The sequence below is a fragment of the Culex pipiens genome, chromosome 3 (assembly GCF_016801865.2).
Source record: "Culex pipiens pallens isolate TS chromosome 3, TS_CPP_V2, whole genome shotgun sequence".
Lineage (NCBI taxonomy): Eukaryota > Metazoa > Arthropoda > Insecta > Diptera > Culicidae > Culex > Culex pipiens.
The window spans coordinates 42,576,555-42,600,050 of record NC_068939.1 but is presented as its reverse complement, the minus strand read 5'-3'; the positions used below and the strand labels follow the sequence as shown (position 1 = coordinate 42,600,050).

General features: G+C 38.9%; 1 protein-coding gene across 2 annotated transcripts in view; it reads left to right on the top strand.

The window, feature by feature from the left end:
- Nucleotides 1-23,496, top strand: part of LOC120412412 (uncharacterized) — a 31,604-nt gene that overhangs the window by 5,383 nt on the left and 2,725 nt on the right. For both annotated transcript variants that reach the window (XM_039572875.2, XM_039572874.2), the window contains exons 2-6: nucleotides 751-2,266; nucleotides 12,714-12,860; nucleotides 18,802-22,666; nucleotides 22,730-23,127; nucleotides 23,192-23,472. In XM_039572875.2, coding sequence (XP_039428809.1) covers nucleotides 751-2,266; nucleotides 12,714-12,860; nucleotides 18,802-22,666; nucleotides 22,730-23,127; nucleotides 23,192-23,472 — 6,207 coding nt within the window. The remainder of the gene's footprint in view (nucleotides 1-750; nucleotides 2,267-12,713; nucleotides 12,861-18,801; nucleotides 22,667-22,729; nucleotides 23,128-23,191; nucleotides 23,473-23,496) is intronic.

Sequence of the window (23,496 nt, the reverse complement as noted above, 5' to 3'; positions counted from 1 at the left end):
AAACTCTTTTTTGATCCATCTCTCTAGCCTGTAGTCGCTGACGCTGCTGATGTAGTCCAAGAAATATTTTTTAATTAGCATCGACAGCTTCAAACTCTAGGATTTTGTCAATTAAATGAGTGCTAACTATATTTTTCTTCGGTTTCTTTTCAGTGAATGAGTCAATAATATATTTCGAGTTAGTTTGCAATAGTGCCTCCTTTTGTAGACAAAACCAACTTATGATAGGTATTCAATAGGGTGGCAAGAAAAAAATAATATTTTGAAAAATCTCTCAATACTCGATTTTTTAGGTAAAAATAAGACTCCTCAACCATAACCAATTTGGCTCACATTGGCACAGTTACTTATTTTTACCGAGAGAATCGATCCAGGGGGTATCCCTGACGAGGATTTTTTTTATTGTCACCCTAGTGTTCAATCAATTTTCGAATATTCAATTTCAAAATGTTTAAAATTTATCTTCTTAACGTCCTTCAAATGCTATGAATTAAAAAACAATAAAAATTCCGGTCCAAATTCCGTCCGGTTTGCAAATTCTCACCTGTTAAACAATTTGTATTGTAAAAGTTTTGATAGAAACTTCGAAACATTGAAAACGCTTTAAGAAAAATGCAATCGAACGCCAAAGTGCTGATATGCCAACATGAGATTAGATATCTCGGTTTCCTTAAATTTTATTAAAAATTTCTAAAATTGTAAAAAATATTCTAAATTATCAACACTTTCATTCTCTCCCACTCCCGGCAGACAACATCTTCGACGAAACGGTCGCGACGCGGGAGCTGTTTGATCGCGTGTGCCGGCCCGTTTTGCTCGCCTCGCTGAACGGCATCAACGGGACGATCTTCGCGTACGGCCAAACCTCGTCCGGCAAGACGTACACCATGATGGGGGACGAGACCGAGCCGGGCGTGGTTCCGCTGGCCGCGCGGGAGATTTTCCGCGAGATCGAGCTGAACAAGGACCGGCAGTTTCTGATCCGGGTGGGGTACATTGAGATCTACAATGAGAAGATCTTCGACTTGCTGGATCGGAGTAATAATGCGAACTTGAAGGTGTTTGAAAATTCGTGCGGGGACGTTTCGGTGAATTATAAGGAGATGATTACGAACTGTCCGGAGCAGGTGATGCAGCACCTGGAGGAGGGAAACAAGGTGAAGCGGATCGGGGATACGAACATGAACGAGAGGTCGAGTCGGTCGCACACGATATTTCGGATTACGATCGAGTCGAGGGAGATTGGACGGACGCAGGACAATGAGAACGATGCGGTGCAGATCAGTACGTTGAACCTGGTGGATTTGGCCGGGAGCGAGCGGGCGGACCAGACTGGTGCAACGGGGTCGCGGTTGAAGGAGGGAGCTCACATCAACAAGAGTTTGCTTTCGCTGAGCTGCGTCATTCAGAAGCTAAGCGAGAATGCTGAGAATCAAAAGTTTATCAACTACAGGGATTCGAAGCTGACGCGAATCTTGCAGGCTTCGCTCGGCGGAAACGCCGTCACGTCCATGATCTGTAACATCACTCCGGCGGCGTTCGAGGAGAGTTACTCAACGCTCTGCTTCGCCAACCGGGCCAAGAACATCAAGAACAAACCCAAGGTCAACGAAGTTCTGTCGGAGGCCGCCATGATGAAGCGGCTGGAGAAGGAGATCAAACGCTTGCAGGAAGAGCTTCGCTCCGAGCAGAGCAAAAACAGCAAAATCAAAACCCTCGAACTGCAAAACGCCATCACGATGCGAGCCAACCAGATCATCAACTCCCAAACCCACCTCCAGTTCGACAAGTCCCGTCGTCGCACGTGGTGTCCCTCGACCGCCTCATGCATCCCGAAGCCCATCGTCTACGAACAGGACACCCGCCTGATGCCCCCTCCACCACCCTTCACCAAACCCATCGACTGCAAAACCCCCTCCACCAACAGCGAAGTCGACGACCTCTCCCCCGTTATCCGACCCGAACTGCTCGGCCAAAACTTCACCAAGGACCTGCTCGCCCGAAAGGTCCGCTCGACAACCCCCAGCCGCCAGTTCCTTTCCGCAATGTCCATGGACAGCGCCACCATCCCGCCCAATCCAACCTTCGAGTTCAACAACAGCGACGAGTTCGTGCCCGGCGAGCTGGCCGACTTTGGCGATCGGTCTCCCCAGAGCATGGCACGCGACATTCACACCCCGTGTGCGTTGCGCCCCGCCGGCAAGCGGCGCTCGCGACGCTCCTCCACCGGAGACTCGCCGGCCAACTTTATCGACCACGAGAAGAGGTGAGTTGACACCGTGCTGCTGGTGGGAAACCTTGGTCGGTCACTCAATGTAAACAATTAATCATTGTTGCACTGTGCTCGCGCAAGCTCGCTATAAATAACGGTTTCGATTTGGTGGGCGCAACAGATGTTTCCGGGGCCGGGTTTTATGATTTGACCAAAAGTTTCCAACGTAAATAAACACCCTCTTTTGTTGGTGGATCGAGTTCAACTTCCAATTTGAAACACGCACACCAATCAATCCACCAAAATGAAAGAGAGAAAAAAAAACTGCAGAAAATGCATTTCTTTGAACTCTTTTAACCCGAAGCAACCTCTTCTATAGTGAGGTGCGGTGTATTATGTTGCGCACCACGACTACGAACCCACGACCGGCTGAAAAGACTGTTTTGTGTGTTGGAAATAAGTGCATAAAAGAACCGAAAAAAGTCCCACGAAATCGGTCGGCGATCATCTGGGTGAGTGGTATCGTTCTTGTGGGACGGGAAATGTAGGTGGAAAAGGTATTGAAACTTGATGCGTTGAGTTCTGTACATAAAAACAAACTTCTTTGATGTGTATTACATAAAGTTCAGTAAAATCAACCAGAGTTAACGATTTCTCATGATCAAAAAAAATTTAACCCATGATCATCCGCTTACAGAGCGGACAGCGTAACCATTCGGTCTCGCACTGCCCTTGTAACAAATTTTGTATCGACCGCCAACTGCGTTACGTAATAAAAGAACGCTCTCTTATGAGCAATTCTCTGAGATTTCGGACATTCGATTTTTTTTTGGATTTTTTTGATCCGGCTGAAACTTTTTTGGTACCTTTGGTATGCCCAAAGAAGCCATTTTGCATCATTTGTTTGTCAATATAATTTCCATACAAATTTGGCAGCAGTCCATACAAAAATGATATATAAAAATTTATCCGATTATATTATATTATCCGAAGTTCGATTATCCGAAGGTTTGTTTGGGACTTTGTATAATCGAATCACGAACATTTTTTTTTTTAAACATCAAATTCGAGTTCTGCAACCCCATTTTAGTCAAATTTGAATACAGTAGTTATTCGGTAACTGGGCTGAGAACGTAGCCCAGTCACCGAATGTTGCTCGTTAACTGGGCTGAAACGAGGGGACCACCGATGAATAATATTTTCCAGATGAAATATAAAAATAAAAGTTACTCAAATTTATTTACAATTCTTACTTTTCATATTTCTTTAATTGTAACTTGAAATTAAACAAAAGTTTGAAAAAAGTTTTTTTTATTTATTGAATATGATTTTTGCATCCATTAACCCCTCGGTAATTTTGATTCGTTTTGGTTTTTTGACGTTTGTCTGCTTTTGAACTGGGCTACGGCCCAGTTATCGAGCGCCCAGTTAAAGAGCAGCCCAGTTAAACAACGCCCAGTTACCGAACAACTACTGTAGTGGATTGCCTATTAAATAATAAAAAGCATTTTTTCAATATTTCAACACCGCCACATTGGCCGCCATCTTGGATTTAAAAGTTTTAAATTTTTGTCACTAAAACTTGATTCGCAAAAAAAAACATTAATCTTATTTTTTCATTTTCTAATGAATATGTTTTAGGGGACATCAAAGGCTAACTTTTCAGAAATTTCCAGAATGCGCAAAAAATCTTTGACCGAGTTATGATTTTTTGAATCAATGCTTAATTTTCAAAAAATCAAAATATGGATCGCAAAAATTTTTCAACTCAATTTTTTTGTGTAAACTCAAAATTACAATCAAAAAGCACTCTAGTGCAATTTTGATAAAGTGCACTGTTTTCTAGTTAAAGCCATTTTTAAGTAACTTTTTTGAAAATAGTCGCAGTTATTCATTTTTTATTCAATTTGTGCCCATTTTTGCCACCTTTAAAAAAATATTTTCAAAAAGATCCGGAGCTCTCCAAAGGTCCGGATTTACAATGATAAAATATGAAACATTCGTTAAATTTTCTGATCTTTTCGAAAACAATGTTTAAATCAATACTAAGATTTCAAACGGGTGTGATATTGAATGTTTGGCCATTTTGGAATGTTAGTCATGATTTAATTAGTTGCTCAGATATCAACATTAGAAAATGGTGGGTTGTTCGGGTGAGACTTAGAAAACATCAATTTTCATGTTTTTTAACCTTTACATGGCAATATCTCATCAACTAAGGGTCGTATCAACAAAGTTCTAAAAAGCAAAATATAGAGAATTTTCTCAGCTTTTCAAAAATGTTTTTTTCAAGTGGGCAAACATAGGCACAAATAAAAAAAACAGTATTGATTCAAAAATTCATAACTTGGTCAAAAGTTTTTAGCCCGTTCTGGAAATATCTGAAAAGATGGCATTTGATGCCCCTAAAACATATAATAAAAGTGTTTTTTTTTTTTTGCAAATTTAGTTTTAGTGACATACCTACAATTTTGTGGAAGACACCAAATCGATCAAAAAAATCCTTCAAAAGATACAGATTTTTGAATTTAATTAATTTTTGTATGGATAGCTGCCAAATTTGTATCGAAAACTCAAAAAAATCAAATTATTCGCTCTACAGCATTGCCTTGGCGTTCTCGAATGCGAGATTCCTACTCGAAACTAAGTGTCCGAAGACTTGATTGTTGAGGCAATTGCAAACCTCTTTTTACACCTTAGCTTCCATCCACCCCGGGATTCGAACTGACGACCTTTGGATTGTGAGTCCAACTGCCTACCAGCGACCGAAAACTATCTGGACAAACTAGTGATGCAAAATGGCTTCTATGGGCATACCGAAGGCACCACAAAATTTTTTAGCCGGATTAAAAAATATAAAAATTAAAACTAAAAAATAATAATAATTATAATAATATGAACGAAAATATCAGGTGACACAATGAGAAATTTTTTTATCAGTTCCGATTCCTTGTGAGTCTGTATCTCAAAAACTAATTGCCCGTTTTATCAAAAGTACAGAGAGAAAAATACAGCAATTTATGTGTTAGCCTTTAAGCCTTTCTTTGATAAAAATATTGATTAAACTCAAAAAATAAAAAGCACACCTTTGCCGAAGACACCATATCGATCAGAAAAGCCCTTTTCAATATATAGAAAAAAAACGATTTTTTTTAAATCGCGAAAAAAATGCGGTCGTTCGACATGACATCCAGAGCAGGGCCGAAAAAATGGTCAGCAGAGGTTTAATCCAGTTGTCTTGTCTTCGCTGTTGATTTTTTGAAATGTGATCCGTTTACAGAATGCTCTCTATGGTTAACGCAACGCGGTAGGCCTGGCCACATTATTAAGTGTGACAGATTTGAGGATTACAGACGGGCCACACTCGATCCTAAAATGGCCCAAAAAAGATTTTTAATGAGTTTCAGAAATGAAAATATCATAAAATAAAAATTAAATTTAGAGTTTTCATGAAATTTCATGTTATATTCTACTGAAATTGAAGGGATTTGGTATGGACACATTTTATTGAGTAACTTTACTTTTAACTTTTTGTTGAGAAAAAATAATGCATTGATGTTCTTTTCGTCATTAACGCCCATAAATAGCTAAACGAAAAAAACGTTCTACAACTAAAAATGCAATGCTTAAATACGTTTTTTTTCGAATTTTCTGATATATTTTAGGTGACTAAAAAATGCAAAACCTGGTACCGGAGAAATATTTTTTTTTTAAATTGTGATGTTTGCTGATATTCCATTGTCCAGCAAAATGTAAAAAAAACCTGTTTAGATATAAATTTTAGGCCGAGTTTTAGGCAATCGATAATGACTTTACATATTTTTTGATAAAGTGCACCGTTTTCGAGTTTAGGCATTTAAAAGTGTAATTTATCGAAAAATTTAATTTTGCGATCTAAAAATATTTCATGATAAAGGAAAAGCACCCGTACCCATGTAGAAAACTTTCTCGAGTTTTCTTTTTTTTTGACTTGGTTGAACAAATATGTTTTTCTTGGTGCGCGATATCTCAGAAATTGTTTGTTTGATTTTGAATGTTAGAAGTGAAACTTTTTGTGGAACTTTATGATATTTTTGTTAAAAATAAATTTGAAATTTTAATACAAGTCTAATAAAAAAAAAGTACAAGCAAAATTAAATCTGCAAAAACGTAGAAAATTACTTAGTAGAAAAATAAATGCATATGAAATTATTAAAAGAGAATCAAGGAGGTATTACACTGTGACAACAAACAAACAAACTCACTCACTGATTTTGACAGTTTGCCTGCTTTATTTGTTTTGCAGAAACGTCAGTCTGCATACATTTTTTCATTGTTTGCGAGTATGCCGCAAGTTTTTTTTTTGTCATAGTCTAATACCTCCTTTAATGAATGAAAAAAGTCTAAGGTACAGGGTTGTTACGGACGGCGCGGATGGCGCGTTTCGCGCGGATATGCTGGCTAATTTTGCTCAGGCGCTGATTTCGTGCGGATGGCAATTTTGAAAATGTTTGTTTGTATTTTCTTAGTACGAAACGTCGTAAAATGAAGATAAAGATTATGTAGAAATTATTTTTTTATATGTTATGATGTAATGATGATGAGTAATGATTTTTAACCTTATTTATTTTTATTTATTCAATTTTTAATTTTGTAAATCAAATATTACAAACTTTTCCCTAAGATATAGACATTAGAATGTGTAACAAAAACTGTTATTGGGACTTGTTCTGATGGGCGCCAAATATGAGCTTGATTGGACGTAACAGAAGCTGGCCTTCACTTTCGAATTTTGGAATGGAATTTAATCGGTAGAAATATTTTTTTCTAAATTTGAACATTCTTGGCGAAAATAAAAAGATCAGAACATTCCAAATTCAAAGCTTCAGAAATTCAAAAATTCGAAAAAATTGTGTTCATAGTTTTTATAATAACAAAAGAAATCAAAAAATCAAAAAATCTGAAATTTCGAAGCTAAATTTTAGCAATCTAAAATTCTAAATACCAAAAATTTGGGTAATCGAAAATTTGAAGATTTAAACAAAAATCGAAATTAAAAAGTCAAAATTTCAATACTAAAAAAAAAATCTCAAATCTTAAATGATTTTAGTAACCTTATGCTTATAAATTCTAAAATTCTAAAATTCTAAAATTCTAAAATTCTAAAATTCTAAAATTCTAAAATTCTAAAATTCTAAAATTCTAAAATTCTAAAATTCTTTTTCAATTCAATTCGGTTTTATTTGTGAATAATCAATTTACAATGAGTTCATTTAGGTACACAACAGAGTTTTGGTGTTCCTTTCAGCTGTGATTTACATCGTAATTCAATCGAAAAATTATTACTTATAACTATGGAATAGACAAGAGCAGTGTTGCAAAAGAGTGATAGAAAAGCTATCAATAGATTATCTCTGCACCAAAAATATCCGAGAGTATAGCGGCCGTCACTATAGCGTGTGAGATCTCTTCTTATGTCTCGTGATTCCCAGCGATGCCATTCTCTCTCTATCACTCCTTCCCTTTTCCTCGACTATGCGCTCTCACCGCTGAGTCTCTCAATCTCTCCGAAAACTGCAATGAGAGAACGCGAGATGGCGATTAGGAGCCGACCACGCATGACGCCCCTTCAAACTGCGTTTGCAAAATTGGTTCTGTGGCGGCTTTTGTGGTTAAACGCTGTTGCGGTAGGATGTTCGTGGAAGCGAGAATGAGAGAGAAAAGGAAAATGTCAATCGCGAGTGGGTAAGCACGAAAACGTGTTCGGCTATGTTCGGCGCTGAGAGTTTCAATGAAGAGAGAAGAGCAGTTGTATTTGAGGCATGAATATTCAGGCGAGATAATTGTAGTTGCTGAGAGCTGATATTTTGATATTTTAACAACCCTGGACAAGAGTAAAAAAAAGTTTTCAAAAAACTTACAGAAAGTGCAATGGGAAAAGGATAGATAGAGAGAAAGCTTAAAACTAGATCACAGACAAAAATAATATCAATTATAGATGTGCTTGATCATCAGCTCCCCGAGGGCCAGAAATTGCTCCGCCTTGTTACGGCAGCTCCGAAACCGCGTCATCATCTCCCCCGCGAGAGCAAAGAACTCCGGCAGGGTAAAGAGATCTTCCCCGGTGACTCCTTGCTGGGCCGCATCGCCGCTACTGGCAGCGACCACGCTGGCAAACGAACGCCCCCATCCAGGAGGGATCACTGGGTTGTCCGCTGGAACCGTACGCTGCCCAGCTGCAGGAACGGCTGCGCTCGTACTTCGCTGAGGAGAGTGGGACGCTGCTGCTTTCTTCTTCCTCTTTTCCTGCTCCTCGAGGTAAGCCTTGCGCGCGACGCATCCGCGGTAGTTACCGGTATGGTTGCCGTCACAGTTCGCGCACTTTACGCGCGGCTTAGTTTGTTCTGCATTTTCCCCCAAGTCCGCCTTTCGTGGCAGTGCGCACGCCTCCGAGAGGTGTGACTCACCGCACTTCACGCAGCGGGGCCGGAGGTTGCAGTTCCGCGAGCCGTGGCCGAATTTCTGGCAACGGTGGCATTGCGCTACGTCTGTCGGGTTCTTGGTGTAAAACCGCCAGTTTACCCAAAAACCGTCCAGTGTCTTAGTCCGCCGCAGATCTTGGATCTTGACGGTGCCGCGGTCGAAGTACAACAGGTACAGGGTGTGTGTACCTGTGACTGTTGTCTTTCGCGAGAGCACTTTTATCTCCCGTGGCTTTATTCCGGCGTTCGAGAGGTGTCGCTTCAGGTCGGCGATCGGACGGTCTTGGTAACCCTGCAAGACGACCTTAACAGGGGGCTTCTCTGGGTCGTATGTGTAGAAGTTGAAGTTGCTACGCTTCAGTTCTTCAAGCACCAGGTCAAAATCTTTTCTGTTCAGTGTGATCACTTGCACTGCCGACTTACCGATTTTCAGACAATATCCGAGGCCTTCCAGCAACTCGTCAACATCAACCGCCAACGTGTCCAAAACAAAAATTGGAGGTGGTCTTCGTTCCGTTGGAGAATTGTTCTTTTTTGACGTCGGCACTTTTTTCCGTGCACGACCATCATCGTCGTCGTCGTCGTCGGTAGTGCTGCTACCGTCGGTGTTGTTGTTTTCTTCGTCGTCGCTCAGCATCTGGAACTCGTTCCTGATGGGGATGTTGGCGGATGTTGATGTGCCCCTGGTCGTGGCACCGGAGGTACCCGAACGGGTTCGCACTGGTGATCTCGGAACATACCCGGGATGTAGTAACTTTTTATCGATTCCATCTGCGCTCACGCTCCCCTGCGCGATGGCGGCCGACACGGCGTTGGTTTGTTTACCTTTTTGCACACGGCCGGTAGACGAACTTCGCGGGTTTTGCGAGGCCGCACTCGAAATGCCACGGCCACGGCCGGCCTTTGGCATGCTGCAGGAGCAAACTCGCGGCTAATCACGGTAAACTACGGCGAAAAAAATCGAAAAAACGTTGGAGCACTGAGCACTTGACTGCTGCTTGCTCTCGTGCGTACACGGAGGGAGCTGATTCTAAAATTCTAAAATTCTAAAATTCTAAAATTCAAAAATTCTAAAATTCTAAAATTCTAAAATTCTAAAATTCTAAAATTCTAAAATTCTAAAATTCTAAAATTCTAAAATTTTAAAATTTTAAAATTCTAAAATTCTAAAATTCTAAAATTCTAAAATTCTAAAATTCTAAAATTCTAAAATTCTAAAATTCTAAAATTCTAAAATTCTAAAATTCTAAAATTCTAAAATTCTAAAATTCTAAAATTCTAAAATTCTAAAATTCTAAAATTCTAAAATTCTAAAATTCTAAAATTCTAAAATTCTAAAATTCTAAAATTCTAAAATTCTAAAATTCTAAAATTCTAAAATTCTAAAATTCTAAAATTCTAAAATTCTAAAATTCTAAAATTCTAAAATTCTGAAATTCTAAAATTCTAAAATTCTAAAATTCTAAAATTCTAAATTCTAAATTCTTAAATTCCTAAATTCTTAAATTCTTAAATTCTTAAATTCTTAAATTCTTAAATTCTTAAATTCTTAAATTCTTAAATTCTTAAATTCTTAAATTCTTAAATTCTTAAATTCTTAAATTCTTAAATTCTTAAATTCTTAAATTCTTAAATTCTTAAATTCTTAAATTCTTAAATTCTTAAATTCTTAAATTCTTAAATTCTTAAATTCTTAAATTCTTAAATTCTTAAATTCTTAAATTCTTAAATTCTTAAATTCTTAAATTCTTAAATTCTTAAATTCTTATATTCTTAAATTCTTATATTCTTAAATTCTTAAATTCTTAAATTCTTAAATTCTTAAATTCTTAAATTCTTAAATTCTTAAATTCTTAAATTCTTAAATTCTTAAATTCTTAAATTCTTAAATTCTTAAATTCTTAAATTCTTAAATTCTTAAATTCTTAAATTCTTAAATTCTTAAATTCTTAAATTCTTAAATTCTTAAATTCTTAAATTCTTAAATTCTTAAATTCTTAAATTCTTAAATTCTTAAATTCTTAAATTCTTAAATTCTTAAATTCTTAAATTCTTAAATTCTTAAATTCTTAAATTCTTAAATTCTTAAATTCTTAAATTCTTAAATTCTTAAATTCTTAAATTCTTAAATTCTTAAATTCTTAAATTCTTAAATTCTTAAATTCTTAAATTCTTAAATTCTTAAATTCTTAAATTCTTAAATTCTTAAATTCTTAAATTCTTAAATTCTTAAATTCTTAAATTCTTAAATTCTTAAATTCTTAAATTCTTAAATTCTTAAATTCTTAAATTCTTAAATTCTTAAATTCTTAAATTCTTAAATTCTTAAATTCTTAAATTCTTAAATTCTTAAATTCTTAAATTCTTAAATTCTTAAATTCTTAAATTCTTAAATTCTTAAATTCTTAAATTCTTAAATTCTTAAATTCTTAAATTCTTAAATTCTTAAATTCTTAAATTCTTAAATTCTTAAATTCTTAAATTCTTAAATTCTTAAATTCTTAAATTCTTAAATTCTTAAATTCTTAAATTCTTAAATTCTTAAATTCTTAAATTCTTAAATTCTTAAATTCTTAAATTCTTAAATTCTTAAATTCTTAAATTCTTAAATTCTTAAATTCTTAAATTCTTAAATTCTTAAATTCTTAAATTGTTAAATTCTTAAATTCTTAAATTCTTAAATTCTTAAATTCTTAAATTCTTAAATTCTTAAATTCTTAAATTCTTAAATTCTTAAATTCTTAAATTCTAAAATTCTAAAATTCTAAAATTCTAAAAATCTAAAATTTTAAAATTCTAAAATTTCTAAAAAAAAATCTAAAAAAAATCTTAAATTCTTAAATTATCAAATTCTTAAATATCAAATTATAAAATTCTAAAATTCGTAAATTCTTAAATGTTTTTATTTTTAAATTCTTAGTTCTTAAATTCTTAAATTCCTGAATTTCACAATTTTTGAAGTCCTATGTTATGTAAGAGATTTTGAAATTATGTAAAGACATTATTTTAAATTTCAGAAATTAAATTTGCTTCGGATTGAAATTTTAGCGAGGTTTTTGGATTACAAACTGTATAAAAATTCTAGATTTTGAATATTTAGACTTTCGAAATTTAAAATTTTATCATATTATAATTTTAGATTTTGATTTAATTTTGAGGTTATATTTTTGAAGTTGAATTTTTCGGTTTTTAAATATTTTATTTTCTATTTTGAAGATTTTTTTTCATGACCCTTGCCTTGACCGTCTCTTAAGGATTTTTTTTAAATGGATTTATTGCTTTCATTCTTTTGGAGCCTTTAACCATAAAACGAGTTTTTTTTTATCAAATACTTTCTGAATTAGTTTTTTTTTTCATTAAAAAATAAAACTTCTTAAATGTTGGTCGCGATATTTTTTTATATGGCGTGGATTTTGCGCGGTTTCGGATTTTAGGTCGGCGCGGATTTGGCGCGAATTTTTTTTTGACTCTCCCGTAACAACCTTGAAAGTATTTTTATTAATCTTTAATTTTTTCTTTAAGATGGGTTAGTTGTTCTTTAACTAGTTTTGATATTTTTTTGTGACTTGAGATTTTTTTTTGTTAATTATCACACTTTACACACTGCAGCGTCAATTAATCAACCGTTTTTGTTTATTTTCGCATTACGTTTCTCCCCTGAACCCTCACGATGCATCGCGCATCTCTAGATCGCTTTCGTGTGTTGGTGGTGATAGAACAGGTCACAACGACCAACGAAATCAAAGTCTAGTTTAGTCTCTTGGTGGGTAACTACCAGACTGCTGTTAATCGCGCATTGCGGGCCTGTCTGCCTGCGTTCCCGTTTCGTTTTGCGTAGTCGTGCGCAGTCCATCACCAACTACGGTGCAACTCACCAGCACTAGGCAATAGTTCGCAGACGGTCCCCATTAAGAAAAACAAAAAATCGCAAAGTAATCCCCTCTTAGTTGTATTGTCGCGACTATTTTGGTCGGTACAGAGTCTTGAGTCACTTTATAATTAATTCTCCCTCTCTCTTCCTCGATTTGCCCCTTTCGCAGATGCAAGGAACTGGAGCAGGAGCTGCGTGAGCTGCAGGAGTTTACCAACCTCGAGAAGAACCTGGACCTGGCCGACCTGAAGCAGCAGCTGAGCTCGCGTGAGGATCTGCAAATCTACCAGGAGCAAATCGACAGCCTGCAAGAGCGGTGAGTGGCGCATACGATATAAATGATAAAAGATAACTTGTTTTAGATACATTGTAGCACGACCAGACGTCACGTTGCTCACGTTGGTTTGCCAAAGCACTTTTCGCAAATCAGAAAGATAAGAAAAGTGAAGAGGCCGTGCTCGCAACTCGATTGATGATCCTGATTAGAAATTGAAAGCACTTGCAGGAGTTTGTTTAAACTTAAAACTACTTGAGCTGCAAACATAGGAACGTCTGCGGCCTCGTACTTGACGGACCATTTCGAAGAGAGTTGGTGCTAATTGTTACGCACACGTTGACGCAATCGAGAATCGCGCTCGTGAGTGAGATTGGAGGTGACGAGTGAGTCGATTTCAGTTTAATGCATTCCGCCAGTGAAACTAGTTTAGCGCCGGAAGAAATTGACATCGTTTGAGGGGGGGAACAGAAAGACTTTAGTGAGAAGCTTAAAGTAATGATTTGAGAATTTTTGGAGTTTATTGTTTTTGTGCTACCGAGCAGAACGAAGATCGCACAGTTTATACCTACTGCAAACTCGGGATGGTTTTATGTTACCGTGACATTTGGATGGATTTTTTTGCGACTGTTGTTTGAAGATGGAAGCATGAAAGTTAAGAGGCACGTTGTTTCTTCGTTTTGGTGATTTGAATTACATAAAAACAGCTTGAGGAAAGATTATCCGGAACAGCAAGGTCATTGAAATTAAAAAAATGTGTTTCGATATCGCTTGGCAGTGTTTCCAGATTTCTAATATGTTGATGTGGCCAACGGCTTAAGGTCTAAATGTCACTTTCATCAAAAATTGCATTATTAGCCCTAAAAAAAGAAATAATTCAGTGACGATATCTCACGACAGGGTGGCCAGATTTTCAAAGTTTATGACTCATTGAAAGGACCTTCAATCCTCTGTTCGACATAGCATATTCGTTCCGAAAGTAATTTTCTGTAAAGTTAATAACATCCCGCTATGAAAAATACCCCATAAATTTTATAAAAGTGGCGATGTTTCATGACAGGGTTGGCAGATCTTTAACATTTATAATTTATCGAGTAAATCTACCAAACTTAGTAGCCTGTAAGCTTGGACAGTGTTGCCTGATTTCCAATGCCCTTTCCTCAAGAGGGTCAGTTTTTTTTCGAGATTTGGCGAAACGTGAGGAATTTGTTCCCTGTGCGAAATTTTGCAGATAAATAAGTTTTTCAAAAGAAATTTATGTAACAATGTATTGACAAATACCACAATCTGGAATTTAAAAAAAGATTAAAACTAAAGCAATTTTCTGAGACTTCGAACAATGTTTTTTTTTTGTATTTTGGTTTGACTAAAACAGTCATTTTGCATAAATAGTTCGTCCAAACAAGTTTACATACTAAAAAAAGAAAGAGAGAGAGGAGACAAATCACGCAAAACTTAAAATCATTTATTTCACTTTGTTTACACACACTTCCCATCTACAAAATTTGATCGATCATTTTTCGGTAGTGACGTCACACTTGCAAGTGAAGTAGTGAAAAAGATGTTCCGCCGAATAATCGAGATGATGATTTTTTTAGATCCCTTTTACCGATCTTTCGTGCACGAGAGAGGATTTTTTCTCTTGATGAACATCCAAAGATTTTCTTTTGATGATGATTATTCCATCACTGGTGATGACCAAGCATCTCTGAAAGTAGTTTTGCCTTCCCCACCTTACTGAGGAAAGGCTATAAAATCACGCGAAAATTGAACTTCTCAATTTGACGCCCTAGACCCACCTTCAGGTATACATATCGACTCAGAATCAATATATCTCCGGACTGGCTGAACGGATTATGACTGTTGTGGCTTCATTCGATCCATCTTGGGGTCCCCTAAGTCGCTATCTATAAATCCTTAAGTACTTCAAAAGTTATGCTAACAAAACGATTTTGGCTAAAGTTTGCAAGATTCTTAAAAGGGTTGTTTTTGTAAGAAAACCAGGCATGTTATCTATTTTTAGAAAGATTTTTGAAAGACCTTTCCAACGAGTCAAAATCATTGAAGATCTAACAACGCTATCGAGATTTATAAGCACTTAAGTGGAGGCCGGATCTCAGATATTTTGATAAATACGTTGGAATTATTATGCGACCTACCGTTGGATGGGTAATCAAAAATCATTTCCAACGAGCTAAAAATATTGATGATCTGACAACCCTATTTAAAGAAATTAGTGATAAAGCTTAACGTGTTAAACTTGTTAAAACGGAATGATGATATTTTTTTACTATATGTATTTAATATATGAATGTGAGAAAGGCACCAACCACCTTACGGTGGATTAAAGTAAAGATTTTTTTTATATATCTGAAAATTTTCAATATCAAGCAAAACACTTAACAATTACATTGTTTTGCTAGATATCGTTGCTGGGATACAGTCTGTGAAAGAGAAACAAACGGGAAAAAATATGGATTTTCTTACATCAATGCCAAAAGTCCTGAAATCTCCGGATGTTAGAATAGAAATATTTTTCAAAATTTTCAATTCAACCTTAATGTAAAGAAAACTCCTATCATCTAAGAATAAAGGCCTAACAATTTCCCACTTTTAGCTAACTCATTGTAAAGCCCAAAAGATGGCATTTTTTGTCTTCATAAATTGTTGAATTTTTTAGAGTGTATTTTTTTTCAGAGAAGTTCTGAGCAATACCCAAATCTTTGCCGATAGCATCATATCATAAAAGGCTACCAACTGTACGGATTTTTTCCTTAACGTACGGAATTTCGACCCTCACGGCGGATTTTGAACAGGCTGAAATTTTTGTACTTTTTTTTTTTTGCATAATACGGATTTGTACGGAATTTTAACAACTTTAAAAAAATTTAATTGCTTTTTTGATTTGGCCAATGCATTTGCTAAATAGACATTTTTATTAAACTGTAAGTTCAATTCCAGAATTTCTTCAGTTCATAGTTGACCATCAATAGTTCGAGAGTTTTTCTTTGTAAAAAGGTCATAATGAGCTATTGTTTTTCATATGTTTAAAGACCTCATCAAAGAAAACTCTAGAATTTATCTTTTCAAATTCCTTACAAAACATATTTATCCAATAAAAGATTGAAATAACGAATTTAGAGTTTTTTTAAAGGTCATATAAGCTATTATGTTTCACAATAAAAAGTCTAGAAATGTTTTCGTGTAAACACTGTGCAAACATGATATTCCGTAAACTTTTAAACGTTTAACAAAAAGATGGCAGAACAAAAAGTTTCAGTTTAGCAAATCACGGTTTATTTTGTGATTATTTTTAAACGTACACTGCCGTTCTACGCATAATTGTCCCATGTTCAAAAAAGTGCAACTGAGAAAAACGCGATTGAAATTTTTCGACCGATTTCTGTGTTTCTACGTATAATTGTCCCGTGGGTTCCTATTCGCCCTATGTGTCCCTAATCACCCCAGTTAGCAGTTTATCACCTTTATTTGTGATTCTCTTGCTATACAAAAGATAAACAAGACATAATGTTTAGTAAAACTAATGATTCCGTGTAAGAAAATACTTGGTGGGACAATTATGCGTAGAAGTTTAACGATGGGACAAACAGACTTGGTGTTGTTTTTAATGAGTTTCCGAACAAAGTACCAGATTTTATGTGTTTTTCTTAAAGTACATATCAAACCAAACTTAAAAATGTCATAAAGTCAAAATCGACCAAAACTGACATGGGACAATTATGCGTAGAACGGCAGTACAAGTCATATGCACTCTGATAGCAAAGTAAAATTTGTTAGCTGCAAAAACGAAACAGTTTTATGTTTCCAATTCTCAAATTTCAAATTTATTAGTTTTTTATCAGTTATAGTGTCATGTCGGCAAAGTGTACGGATTTTTGCTCAGCAAGAGTCTTAATCATATCTATAAGGTTTTTTTCAAGATTCAGATTTTTGAATATTTATTTTTTGAAAATTGTACGGAAACTTGTATGGAGGGACCCATGACGCAAAATGTCTTATTAGGGTTTAGAAAAAGTAAATCATTATAAAAAAATGAAGTAGACAACATTACAATAAATGCATCTATTGTTTATAATAATGGCAATTACCTTACTTAAGGAGCTATTACACTACCGCGAACAAACAAACAAACTAGCACTTAATCGTGTTTGACATTTTGCCACGGCAAACTTGCAAATAAGACAAAATGTATGCGGGCTGACGTTTGTACAAACAAATCCAGGCAAACAAACTAAGTAGGCAAACTGTCAAAAAGTGCGAGTTTGTTTGTTTGTTAGTAGAACGTAAAGGGTAGAACTTTGAAGCCATGGAAAGAAATCTCTGGATTTTTTTTTTTTTTTTTGGAAAGGTCCAATAAACCAAATTTTCAGTTTTTGCTTTTTGGGTGTTTTTTTAATACCCCTGACTCAAGGCGGTTTCAAAACACCCAAAAAGTAAAAACTGGAAATTTTGCCCAATGTCACCCCTGATGACGGTACTTTAAGTCAAGTGATAGTAGATAGGCCATAAGTTGATTGTAGATAACGGGAAAAAGTTACGTATTATTTCTAACCAACTTATCAATTCTAACGAATTTAACAATTCTATGTTAAGTGGTTGCGTGCCTGATAAAACCCGAAAACAATTTTTTTTTGTTGTCCTATTTTTTATGGCGAGCTTAAGTAATAAATGTGGCCCATTCACTACTTTAAATGATTTAGAATTTTGAATCCAAGATGGCGCCAAAATGACGGTGATAATATATGGGTCATTTCGCACCAACTGACACACCACTCAAAATGCATAGCTCGGAAACAAAAAAATGATTTCGATTTTGAATTTGTACTTTTTTGTGAGGCGAAATGACCCACATTAAAAAAGTCAATTTTTCAATTTAAAAGGCAATCAAATTTGATTAAATTGGAGTCGCAAGACTCGAATTTGATGTTTAATGTAAAACACTTGAAATAGTATTAATAGATTTTTTTTAAACATAATTTTTCTGTTAAAATTCGAACTAACTATATTGCAACGCATTATCTTTGCGGTAAATTTAACGAAGTAGGCCTGGCCATTGCATAGAAGGATGCTGTGGGTAATTTACTCAATTTCTATATGTTTAGAAAGGATAGTTCAAATGTTAGATTTATTTAATTAAAATGGAATATCATAGGTTTCCTTGTATCCCACCCTTTTTAGAACGTTAAGTAAAAATTGTTATAAGCACAGACTCGATTATCTGAAGTTGTGAAAGTACAAAACTCTTCGGTCCGTGAATCAAATAATGATGGATGGTATCGTGATTTGTGCATGCACTTTTCACCAATTTTATTGCCTGTTGTAATAACGTCTACGGATATCCGAGATGATTTGGATCCCTCCTCCGCCTCCTGCTAATCGTGGGCATTCCTTATCAAGTGGTCAATTTACAAATTTAGTTGAAAAAGCATTTTATTTCACTTTTTAAAGTCACTTGCGTTGTATTATTCAAACCGGATACGTTTCTTTTTGGCTCGTGGACCTAATTAAGAAACAGGGTTTTTTTTATTCATATACCGTTACTGTATACTACTGTAGTACAACTTAAATTTGTGGTTATTCACAAAACATAGAATTTAAAATACTTTATTTATTGACAGAACAAAAGATGAGGTTATAATTTTAATTAAAAAAATACTCTATAATTTATGCAATTTTAAACTAAAAAAATATACATTTCTCGGGTGAGTTTTCAAAAAGCCGTAAGAGCCACTGTGACCTCTGACATTAGTTTTAGTTTTTCTCGAAAATGAAACAAAATTTCATTTTTTTCGAGTATGGGGCACTTGAAGGACGTGTAGATGAACAATCTCGAGCATTTTTGATATTGGTTTTTCGTAGGTAGGTCGAATACCGATTTAAAAAGGACTTTGTTTACCAATGGCTTTTACGGCTTTTTGAAAACTAATCCGAGAATTTTCTCTCGCCCCCATTCCAAACACAGTTGCAAGGACCTTGAGGTCGAGCTGAGCCAGAAGCGCGAACAGGTGTTCGACGTCGAGCGGGAGCTGATCGTCGCCCGGAAGGAGCGCGAAACGGCCGTCAAGGAGGCGGAGCGGTGCCGCAATCTGCAGGAAAGCATCCAGGTCGAGTTCGAGGTGTTCCAGGGTCGGGCCAAAACGCGCGAGAAGGAACTGATCGAGTCGCTGCAGGAGGCCCGCGGCGATCGTGGCGGAAGTAGTGGGAGTTGCTCCGGTGGACGGAGCAGTGCCGGGGGCAGTGTCGAAAGTCAGCAGAAGCAGCTGGACGAGACGCGGCGGGAACTGAAGCAGCTGGAGGTGCACAACTATAAGCTGCAGCAGCAGTTGGAGCAGTGCACGACGGAGTTGGAGCAGCTGAGGGAGGCGGGCAGGGATCACGCGGACAAGTTGGACAAGTTCCGGACGGTGCTGGAGAAAGATATTGGGCGGAAGGACGCGAAGAGGTTGTTCCGAGCGATCACCAGCTTGCGGGCGATTCTGGCGGACGAAGATCTGCTGTTGATTAACACCAGCGATCCGGATTTGTTGGTTGACAGCTTGGGGGATTCCAGCTTGAACGATAGTGCGGACCGGTCTTCGTCGTCGCCGCAGAAGGTGCTGCTCACGAATGAGAACGGCAAGACGAGCGTCATCTACGAGTTTAACAACAGTCAGATCATGGACATCACTATTGAGAATGGTGAGCTGAAGAAAAAGGTCAAACTGTTGGAGGAAGACTTTGCGGCCTTGCATCAAAAGTATGCCGAGCGGCAAAAGTTGGGTGATCAGATCAAGGACCTTGAGCAGCAGCTGAACCAAGAGCATGGCAAGGTGAACGGGTTGAGCAAGAGCCTTCAGGAAAAGGAAGCCGAGCTGAAGAAGATGACCAGTGAGTACGACGAGCTGTCGACGCAGGTGATGGATGATATCCAGGAAATGGAAAAGTACAAGAATAGTACGGTAGCACTGGAGCAGCAGTTGGAAAAGAAGAGCGCCGACTTTGCTCAACTTGAACAGCAGCTCAAGAATTCTGCAGAAGAAATCCAAGTGCTGCGCAGCAGCGAAAAAGAAAGGACGGAGCAACTCGCGAGCCTCGAGGAAGAGTGCAGCATATCGAAACAGCTGGAGGAAGAACTCAATCGGGAGGTTGAAGAAACGAGGTTGAAGTACAAGCAAGCGGACGCCGCACGGGGTGAGGCCGAGGCGAAGGTGAAGGAGCTGCAAGACACCATCGGACAGCTGGAGAAAGAGATTGAAGACTACACGATTACCGTGCAGAAGCATTCCCTGGATATTGATTCGCTGCAGGAATCGGTTGCGGAGAAGGAACAACAGTTGCGACAGGAGAAGGAACAGCTTGATCAGCTGATTCGGGAGAAGGAAGAGATTCTACAGAAGGAGATTGATCAGAGAAGTGAGTTGGAAGCTAGCCTGAGTGAACTTAAGATTACGCTGGAAGCGCTTCAAGAAGAAAAAGCTAAATTTCTTGAAGAGAACGATGCGCTACAGAAAACGGAGCAACTGTTGCGACAGGAGAAGGAACAGCTTGATCAGCTGATTCGGGAGAAGGAAGAGATTCTACAGAAGGAGATGGACTCAATTTCTGAGCAAAAGGGAGAGTTGGAAGCTCGCCTTAGCGAACTTAAGATAACCCTGGAAACACTTAAAGAAGAGAAAGAAACACTGCTGGAAGAAAACGAACTCCTCCAGAAACAGTTGGAAGCCGCAAGAGAACCCGACTCGGACCAACTCGAAGAAGTTGCAATGCTCAAGCAGCGCATCGTTTTCCTGCAAGAAGAGCAAGAACGTCTCACCACCGAAAAAGACACGAACCATTACCGAATTGAGACGAACGGAGGTGAAGCCCAGAAGCAAAATCACTCCGAGAAGCCGCTGGATCCGAGTCAGATCGAAGATCTCCGACGAAAGTGCTCGGAACTGGAGGTGTTGGTCAGCACAAAAGAGGAGGAACTCAAAGCCGCCAAGGAGCACACGAACCAGCTGACAAAGATCGAGCAGGAACTGCTGGCAACCAAGGAGCAGAAGCAACAGTCGGACGAACGAGCGGACCAGCTGACGGTGGAGATGACTGATTTGAAGAACGAAATCAACACGCTGCTTCAAGCCAGGCAACAGTTCGAGCACGAAGTAACCGATTTCAAGGGAAAAATCGCCGATCTAGAGGCCGCGCTGGCAGACAACGAGACTGAAAAGAGAAAACTGCTGGGCAAAGTTCAAACGCTCGAGAGCGAGATCGAGGAATCGTCCAAGTTCCGGGACCAGCTGGAGCAGGAAGTGCAAGAAACGAAAAGTGCGCTGGAAAGTTTGGGCCAGGAGCTCAACGAGAATAGCGAAAAGCTGGAGCGGTTCGAGAAGCAGAACGACGAGTACAAACAGGAGTTGAGCGAAAAGACTGAAACGGTGGACGAGCTGCGCCAGAAGCTGGAAGAAACTAAGAAGAGCGCCGAAAGGCGCGTCCAGGACACGAAAGCCGAACTCAGTGCGCAAGAGGACGCGAGGGAAGCCCTCGAGGAGCAGTTCCGGCAGTCAACCGAGGAACTCACCACGATGGTGTCGCAGCTAGAGCAGTCGGCGCAGCGAGTCAACTCGCTGGAGAACCAAATCTCCGACCTCAAGTTGGAGACGGAAACGGCCGAGCTGAACCGATCGGCTGCCGAGCGGTTGCGGGAGGACGTCGAGCAGGAACTGAACGAGGTGAAGGAATCGCTGGAAGAGGCGAAGGTCGACTGTCGGGAGAAGGAGATTGAAATTGAAGATCTCAAGCGGGAGTGCCAGCGATTGCTGCAGGAGACGGCGGATGCCAAGCTGGAACTACAAAACGATGTTGGTGAGGTGGAAGTGGCGAAGCAGACTTTGGCGGAAAAACTTCTTCAGCTTCGCGATTACTATGACGGCCAACTGAAGACTGAGAAGGAGCGATATAATGAACTAGAACAAGCGAAAGATCAGCTGGAAGGCAAGGTTCAGGAGTACGAAACAACGCTCAAAGCTGAACAAGACCGGTCGGAGGAACTGACTTCGGAGGTTGAAATTCTCGGGCAGGCTAAACTTGAACTAGAAGAGAGCATTCGTGAGCTTGAAGCTAAGATCCAGGAGTTGTCGCAGAGTCAAGAAGATGCTCTTAAGACTGAACAAGAAAGATCAGCGAAGCTGACTGCAACGCTTGAAGAGCTGGAACAAACTAAGCTTGACCTGGAGGAAAGCAATCGTGAAAGGGAAAGTCTGACACAGAAGCTCGAGACTGAGCAAGATCGTACCGAGAAGCTGACTTCAAAAGTGCAAGAACTCGAGCAGGATAAACAAAAACTTGAGGAGAGCGTCCGTGAACGGGAAGCGTCCGTCAAAGCCGAGAAAGATCGCTGCAACGAGCTTCAGGTTCGCATCGATGAGCTAGAACAGGCGAACCTCGCTCTGGAGGTGCAAGTCAACGCGTTGCGAGAGAACCACGAGTCGAGCTTGAGCTCGGAGAAGCGAGAACTGGAGCAACAGTTGCGATCCGTGCTGGAGAATCACAAGAGTCTGCAGGAAGAGCACGCAAACCTTGTGGAAGCGAATCAACAGCTAGATCAAGAGAAGGTTCAGCTCAGTGCAGAGTTGATCAACCAACGATCGGCGTTGGTGATCGTGGAGAAGAAGCTGGAGGCGGTCAAGCAGCAACTTGACGATAAGTATCTCGAGCTGGACGACATGAAGCGCAAGTACAGCAGCAAGGTGACGGAGGTGGAAGCCATCAAGTCGGAGAAGGTTCAGATTACGACTGAAATGTCTCAGCAACTGATGGAGTTTGAGACTTGTCGTAAGGAGTTGACACACTTGTCGCAGACTCAGGTAAGTGCCGCAATAACCCCAAGTGAGCATCATACCCCTAGACAAACGAGCAAAATCTTGTAGGTTCCGTCGATGCAGAGCACGATTCAGCAGCTGGGCGTCCAGAAGGAAGAACTGGAGCGAAAGCTGCACGTCAGTGCCGAGAAACTGTCCCGGAAAACGAGCGAGTTTCACTATCTGGAGGAGCTTTGCGCGCGTGAGAAGGCCACGAACGAACGGTTGGCGCATCAACTCGAGGAAGCGAAGCTTTCCCCGGCGCTCCAACCGGACGGTCGGCCCTCGCTTGGCGACGGCAAGGTCGCGCAAGCTCTGCGCAAAGAGAACGAAGATTTGCTGAAGCAGCTGAACGAGCTGCAGAAGACGCACCTCTTCAAGACGAAGCAACTCCAGGACCGGATCGACGAGCTGAAGATTGTCGAGATGGAGTACGGCAAGCTGAAGGATGAAATGGCCACGATGCGGTGGGGGTTATTGATTTTAAAATTGAGGGAACTTCATACTCACGGTGGCGCACTCTTCTTCCAGACACAACTCCAGCTTCCAGGAAAAGGAAACGGAGATCGTCGAGCTGACGCAAAAGATCTGCCACTACGAGCAGGTGTACGAGGAGACCAACACCAAGCATCGCTCGCTGCGGCGGCAGAACGACGAGCTGCGTGTCCGGCACCAAAACCTGGTGATGGAGATGGACGACCTGCGGCGTATCGCGGACAAGGACCGCAAGTCGCGTCGCCAGAGCACTCACGACGATCGGCGGGGTGTGCACTTCAACACGCGGGACAGCGCCACGATGACGGATCCGAGCTGTAAGTTTTTAAGGGGGTGTTTTC